The sequence below is a fragment of the Nicotiana tomentosiformis genome, chromosome 12 (genome assembly GCF_000390325.3).
Source record: "Nicotiana tomentosiformis chromosome 12, ASM39032v3, whole genome shotgun sequence".
Classification (NCBI taxonomy): domain Eukaryota; kingdom Viridiplantae; phylum Streptophyta; class Magnoliopsida; order Solanales; family Solanaceae; genus Nicotiana; species Nicotiana tomentosiformis.
In genome coordinates, this window is record NC_090823.1 from 125,639,917 (window position 1) to 125,647,749 (window position 7,833).

At 37.5% G+C, this 7,833-nt stretch overlaps 1 protein-coding gene across 5 annotated transcripts; it reads left to right on the forward strand.

Moving 5' to 3' along the window:
• Positions 1–783: 783 nt before the first annotated feature.
• On the forward strand, positions 784–7,435 carry LOC104119328 (uncharacterized). 5 transcript variants are annotated; one of them, XM_009630805.4, is made up of 4 exons: positions 787–982; positions 2,682–3,831; positions 4,915–4,989; positions 6,803–7,435. In XM_009630805.4, the coding sequence occupies exons 2-4, from the start codon at positions 2,938–2,940 to the stop codon at positions 6,917–6,919; spliced, it is 1,086 nt and encodes a 361-aa protein (XP_009629100.1). In that variant the 5' UTR covers positions 787–982; positions 2,682–2,937; the 3' UTR covers positions 6,920–7,435. The 5 variants fall into 5 exon arrangements, with proteins under 5 accessions (XP_009629105.1, XP_009629100.1, XP_009629101.1 ...); XM_009630806.4 differs by having other exon boundaries at positions 2,793–3,831; XM_009630808.4 differs by having other exon boundaries at positions 2,797–3,831.
• Positions 7,436–7,833: the final 398 nt, after the last annotated feature.

Genomic DNA, 7,833 nt, shown 5'->3' on the forward strand with positions numbered 1-7,833 from the left:
AAGTAATTGCACCATTTACCTACTTACAATGAAGTGGTTGCTTGTTTTGCTTATGTAGCTAGAAACAACTTGTATAGCTTCATTGTGTTCTTTTATTGTATTCTTTATCACCTAATAATTATTCAAAATACTAAAAATTAAAGTATTTCAAAATGTAAATGTTGGGCTCGTGCTTGCACTGTCTCATCAGATTTATGTGGCATATATATATTAGACCGTATTGTATTCTTTATCACCAAATAATTATTAAAGTATTTCAAAATATAAATGTTGGGCTCGTGCTTGCACTGTCTCATCAGACTTATGTGGCATATATATATATATATATATATATATATATATATATATATATATATATATATATATATATTGGACCATATTGTATTCTTATCACCAAATAATTATACAAAATACTAAAAATTAAAGTATTTCAAATATAAATGTTGGGCTCGTGCTTACACTGTCTCATCACACTTATGTGGCAAAAAACATTAGATGTTAGTTTTATCTCAGCTTGGGAAATGCTAACAGATCTTACAAGTGATTCTTGTTCATCACATAGCAATACTTTTTAAGGAAGAGTTACAATGATACTCTTTACGCTATCAGATAGTATTTATCGAAATGAAACACGCTATAATCCAAAGTGTTGGGCCCGGGCCAATCCTGTCTAGAATAATTATATATTGTAAGGTGCTTATTTTTTTTATTTTTTTTTTCAATTTTACATATTACTTAGTTTAAGAATATATTTTATGAGAAAGAAAAGAAAAAAAGAAAAAGAAAGAGAGCGTGTTTGCGTGCGCGCGGGGGGCAAGTGAGAAAAAGGGTTAGATCTCCCATCTGTAAAACACAGTAATTACTTATACTTGTGAAATTGGTATCTCTTCTTCCACAAAATTCCACCGCAAATTCCATATCAAATTGGAGAAATGAAGGTGCTTTTGTGCTCTTTTCTAAGGCAAAGTCGTTAGAATTTTCGGTGGGTTTCTTTTGCTTTTTTTGGTTAAGTGATGTCTAAGCTGTTGTTTTAGAGATTTTCAGTTTGGGGTTTGAAGTGATTGAATTTTTTGCTCTGTTCATTTTTAGTTGATTTTTGCTTGCATAATCTTTGATTGCAGATATGTACACTGTCAATAGTTGCTATACAAAACTGAAATTGCTTCTTGGTCTTTCTTTTTGTTTATATCTTCTGAAATTTAGCTTGAGTTCACAGTCCTATGATACGGATTCTTCGATAGGTATTATGCAACTAAATTCACTGAATTAATAAGTAATTAAGGTTATAGATTGCACAATACTGTGCCACACTTGTTTTGTTTGCTTTGCTATTTACAAAATAAAGGAGTCTAGTTTATCTGTTCACATTCAGCTTAAGTTGCTAAAAGTTAGAAGTTGAATAATATATTAAAGACTTCAATTTGAAAAAAGCGATAATGTGCTACAAAGTGGAATGGTGTGTAGTGGAAAACCAAGGCAATTTCACAAAGTTAGGAGTTTTGAGACAGTAATCAGACCACCAAAGGTTGTAGTGGGGGTTCTAAGTATCGCTCCATCCTTAACCACAGGTCTCGGGTTGGACCCTTGGGAATGGGATTGCTTTGGTAGGGAGCTCTTTACCCCTAAAGCGGGACTTTGCGGCTCGAATTTGGACTAGTCGGACCCTAAAGTGGGTACTGGACACCGACTAGGAGACAAAAAAAAAAAGGAGACAGTAATCTGAATCAGAACACAACAACAACAACAATAACCCAGTATAATCCCACTAGTGGGGTCTGGGGAGGGTAGTGTGTACGCAGACCTTACCCCTACCCTGGAGTAGAGAGGCTGTTTCCGATAGACCCTCGGCTCCTTGGGAAGACACCAGGGTAGTTATCACCAGTAGTCTGAAATTTATTACAGGCGTAAGGATAATCCTCCATAACTTTTAGTACTGTGATAATTACCCCCTTTAACGAAGTTGTGGCTGTTCGATTATCAAACTCTAATATCAACTTTAGTGTTTCTCTATATTTTATTAACCTCTGTATATTTGGCACAATGCAATTCAAGCTTAAGTTTTTCTCTTGTTTCGCTTTTCCTAGTACTTTATCTACTTCCTCTATAAGTCTTTCCTCAGTTTTACCTTTTAAAAAAAAAAAAAAGAAGAAGAGTTTTTTGCCTCAGTTTGGTTCTGTATTCAGTAGCATTTTTATGCACTGATGCAACAACAGCAAGAAGTGCTTATGACTGTTAATAGTCTCTTTTAAAAATGGCATTACAAAAGAAATAGGTGGATAAAGATTATGAATGGCACTCTCCATTTTGTCTATGGCTTAAGGCAATTATTTAGAAATGAACTTGTCTAGTAATTGATTTGAGAAAATTCTATGCTGGTTTCAGTATCATTACTTGAACCATGTTCACAACTTTTCCAATAAAAACTGAATTCTTGGCCTATTTAGGATAACCTATATGATTCAAATTTCCAGGTTAACACAAACCTTTTCTTTTCCTCTTTTGTTCTTTTGCATTCTCTTCCATTGTTCTTATATAGAAATGACTCATTAATCATGTAAAACCCTATCATTCGAATCTTGTTAAAAGAATGTGTAGATTCTATAGCTCTTAAAATTTTAGAGCTTAATTTTTGTTGTTTTCTACATGAAAGGCTGTTTAGTGTTCAATAAATATTGTTATAGGTTTTCAATGGACGAGGCATGATTTCATTCAGGATCTAGTGTCATACGTCTGATAAAGCATCTGAGAGTTTTCTATCTTTTAACAAACTTTACTGACCGTTTCTGTCAAAGGAAGTTCACACTCTGCGTGGAATGGAATCACTGCATCCTATTTAACTGAAATGTTGGTGGAGAAGTTGGTGTATGCATATGATTACCTCATGTTGTGATTAAGAAAAATCTGAATAATTATCCCAGGCGCACAAATCCTGATGTGATGGAAAACCAACGGTTACCCCAAAGCAGTGAAACCAGTCATGAAGTTGGTTCATCTTTTGAGAATGAAGAATCAAGGAATTCTTCTATATCATGTCACAGTCTGGATAAGGAAGCAGGCTTTCCTTCTTGTCGAGTGTGCCAGTGTTCTGAATCAGACAAGAGGGGAGTTGCTGCATTAGGATTTCTAGGAATTATTCCACCAGCACCGGATGCATACAGTAGCAATGGAGAGGTGAGGCTTGATTGCCATGAAGTGGTGAAAAATGACGAAAATGTTTCCTTCAACAGAAGCAGCGCGAAAGGATCTGGACTAGTTGAATTCATTAGTCCAAAAGGGGAGGTTTTTGTTTGTAATGGTGATATAGAGATGGGTTATGATGAGAACCAGGACACTTTGAACGAGCTTGGCTGTGCGTGCAAAAATGATCTTGCTATGGTACACTATGCTTGTGCGCTTAAGTGGTTTATTAACCATGGATCCACCATATGTGAGATTTGTGGATGTGTTGCGAAAAACATTAGAATTTTGGATTTCAAGAAAGTTGTGAGCTCTTTGAAGGAGTATGATGCATTGAGGGAAAGGACTGCAAATGGGGAGCCTAATCCTGCACAGGCGCTGGAAAATTCAACTGTAGATCCTGATGCTATTGCAGCTATTCGAAGGCAAAGGTTAAGTGAAATTGCACTGTGGTTCAACCCCCATAACCACTATTCCACTGCAGTTTCCCAGGTTGTTAGTGAGCCGGCTTCTGGTTCTAACATTGTTCCAGAAGAAGCTCTTCCTGCAGAAAACACTGTAACCAAATGGGCTGTTGAGGGTACTGGGATCCTGCTCGCTACAGGGCTTCTTACTATCACTCTTGCATGGCTTATTGCTCCTCATGTTGGGAAGGTACTCGAACTTGCTTCTCTGCTGGTGCTGTCAATATTTACTAGTTTCTTGTGGGTTCTTTCATATTGTATTATATTCGATTTTATTTATTTTATTTTTGGTAAAAGCTTCATGGTAACCTTCAAAAATAGATTTCTGAAGTTTCATCCTTTCAGTCTCAAACCATTGGATTGGACCCAAAAGAAACTTCTTGGTCTTCATTGGGGTTTCTGGCTTGGTCTGTAAAGTGGTACTACGCATAATTTTAGGAATCTAAGACCACATTGGTGAATTGTTTTTTGTCTGATATATTTATGGCAGCATGTCCTTTCAGGATCAAAACACCAATATTAACATTGCCAAACTTATGATAACGATTAACAAGTAAGATAAGACAAATAAAGCTATAGAACTTTTTGAAAGAGAGATGTTGACTGCTCGCCAAGAAAATAATCATAATGCCTAGTCAGTTAAGTTACAGATCCCACACCCACACCCACTCCAACACCCACGCCCTGTTGATATGTGTGCGGCACCAATAGTGAAGAGTCCCAGCAATTTAGAACAAGGGTAAATGGTTTTCCCAAAAGGACGGACCAACATGGGAAGTGAGAAAACAACTGATGAAAATATTTTGCTATCAGCAATAATAAAAAACAAAGGGACAATGTTACTCTATTTATCATGCTTTACAATTGAAAAAAAATTAGCATAAAAGTTAATCCTACAATTTTGGGAAATTGAAGTAATTAAGAGTTGGATAACAATTTTGAGAATCAAGGTTCTAATCTCAGCTGAGGCGAGAGTTGGTGAGAACTCTTTCCTATGTATAATCCTTAGTGGGTAAAGTAACTGGATACTGGTGGAACATTTCAGGTACCTGGTCAATTAGTCGAAGTGTGCGCAACCTGACCAACACTATCATTATTAGGATATATAGAAATATTCAAGTCGGCACTTATTCCGTACATTACTAGCGAACTTGACTAGTTTATCATTTTGTGGTGGTAGCTTATGCACTATTGAGATACTAATTGCTACTTTAAAGAAGTTTTCCTACTTGCTATTATTTGCTTGATCTAACTAGTTCTTTCTTTTGTTTAGAAAACTGCCAAAAATGGACTGCATATTCTTCTTGGAGGTGTTTGTGCGTTAACAGTTGTAGTATTCTTCCGATTTGTAAGTTTCTTCAAATTCTTTTCATTGCATCTTGCATGCCATATTAGCAACTTAAACCAAATGTTACTGTGTTATTAAACATCAAAATAAGATGATATAGATTTGGACAACAGAGTTACTAGTTTCTAGTGGTCATGTTAACAAATTGTATTTCATTTATGAGTGATGCTTTTGGAGGTTTGGAGACAGACCTTGGAGTCTAAAGGTTTCAAACTGAGTAGAACCAAGACAGAATACTTGGAGTGCAAATTCAGTGACGGGACCCATGCAATAGACGTAGAGGTAAAGCTTGATGCTCAAGTTATCCCCAAGAGAGCGAATTTTAAGTATCTCGGGTCTATTATCCAAGGTAACGGGGAGATTGACGAAGATGTCGCACATCGCATCGGAGCGGGATGGATGAAGTGGAGGCTCGCTTCCGGTGTTTTATGTGACAAGAATGTGCCGCCAAGACTTAAGGGTAAGTTTTATAGAGTGGTGGTTCGACCGGCTATGCTGTATGGGGCTGAGTGTTGGCCAGTCAAGAACTCCCACGTGCAGAAGATGAAAGTAGCAGAGATGAGGATGTTTAGATGGATGTGTGGGTGTACCAGGAGAGATAAGATTAAGAATGAAGCTATCCGGGACAGAGTGGGAGTAGCCTCCGTGGAGGACAAGATGCGGGAGTCGAGGCTGAGATGGTTCGGACATGTTAAGAGAAGAAGCATTGATGCTCTTGTTAGGAGGTGTGAGAGATTGGCCATGGAGAGTTTGAGAAGAGGTCGAGGTAGGCCTAAGAAGTACTGGGGAGAGGTGATTAGACAGGAGTCGGGACATGGCGCTGCTTCAGCTCACTGAGGACATGACCCTTGATAGGAGGGGGTGAAGGTAGAGGATTAAGGTAGAAGGTTAGTGGGTAGTTTTTAGTTGTTCACCGATAGTCTTAGTAGCACGCATGTCTCTTCATATTCTTAGATTTTTATTACGTTATGTGGTTTTGTTCGCCTCAGGTATTGTATTCCCTGATGCTATTATTTGGTACTACGTATCCTTTATCTCTCCCTTTTTCTTTTCTCTTCCTTCTTTCTTCCTTCCTTGCTTTCCTCTTCTTCTTCTTACCCTTCCTGAGCCGAGGGTCTATTGGAAACATGCTCTCTACCCATTAGGTAGGGGTAGAGTCTGCGTACAGTCTACCCTCCCCGGACCCCACCTGTTGGAAACATACTGGGTTTGTTGTTGTTGTTGTTATGAGTGATGCTTTTGCCTGGCGGATTAAACAAACAATTTTGTTTGATTTGTTTCTTGAACTGTTATTATTCAGCTAATATGTCGTGTTATGTGAATTATGCTCCTACAGAAATGCTAATATTTTGTTTGTCAAACCTTTGATGTCATGTGTACAATACATGGGTAATTTTTTGAGAAGGATATAATACATGGATAATTAGAAAAGGTCAAAGAGAATTATTAATGCAGCAAGGAGAGTGGGATTAAATAAGTGGCAAGGGGAGTGAACTTTGAATTAATGCGTCTCCAGACATGCATGTGTACAATACATGGATAATTAGAAAAGATCAAAAAGAACTGTTTATACAGAAAGGAGAGTGAGATTCTCAAATCAGTGGCTTCCTTTTTCTAGTCACCTATGTTGCTGGGAGCCTGGGACTGTCCAAAAATGTCACTGGGTGTTAGTTAGGATGAAATTTTAGTTATATCTCAGCTTCAAGGATTTTCATTTCACTTCCAGTCAACACTAACTCTCTTTTCATGCTTTTCTCTTGTTATCACATACGAAATTTGTAGAAGCATTCTAACTTTTTCCCGTCAAATGCAGTTTGTGTTAACAAGAATCAAATATGGCCCTGCTCGATACTGGGCTATCCTATTTGTCTTCTGGTTTCTTGTGTTCGGTATATGGGCTTCAAGAACACATGGTGCCCATGCTACATAATCAATTTTCCTCCTTGGGGATTTGGTGATATCTTAGAGCAGTGATGTTCAGTTGCTTTTGTTGACATACCAGTAAAATTGGCGAGATGATTATTGTACGACAGCTTCTCTGGTGCAGTGCTAAAAAGTTTTATGCAGATGTAAGCAACAACAAGATCTCTATGTGCTGCATTCCATGTGTAAAGCAAGCTCTTGATTTTTCTCATTTATTTTGTTTTAATTTTTCCCTAGGGTAACCTGGGAGGGGGCGAGTTATGTAGAGTAGCGGTGTTTACTTTAGTTGTTCTCGATATCTGGGGGAGACTTATCTCATTACTCAGGAGTTGATTTCTTTAGAAAAGTGAGGAATTCCTTGGTAGTGGTTTACTTATATTCATTTTGTACAAACTAACCATATGACTGCTTCAGGAGCTCTGTAACCTGTAAATAAGGTGAGCTCTGCTGCATGTCCGTTCATATCCTGGCGACTTCACGTTCTTTCTTCATGGCTATGTCATATGGATAATTTCTGATGCTACTATATTTGCAGAAATTTGTTGCTGTATATATGGAAAGTCCAGTCATTCTGAATACTATTTGTTTTTCCCCTCCAAACGTTCAACTCCAATTATTAGCCAAAAAGTTGGAATATGCCCGTGAATTGTCTTGATCTTTCTTTTGCATAAAGTAGTTCCCATCTAAGCTGTTGAAGTTGAATGTTCCAATCAGCTTATCAGAATGGTGTTTGACTTGGTCTCTGAGCACATTTTCTTTCGTCAATTTATTTAGGTAGAGCTTCCTTTTCATCTTTCCTTGAGCCGAGTATCTATCGAAAATAATTTCTCTACTTTCATAAAGTAGGGTAAGGTGTGCGTTTATGCTACCCTCTCTAGATCTTAACTTTGTGGGATTATACTGAGTTTGTTGTTGATTTAG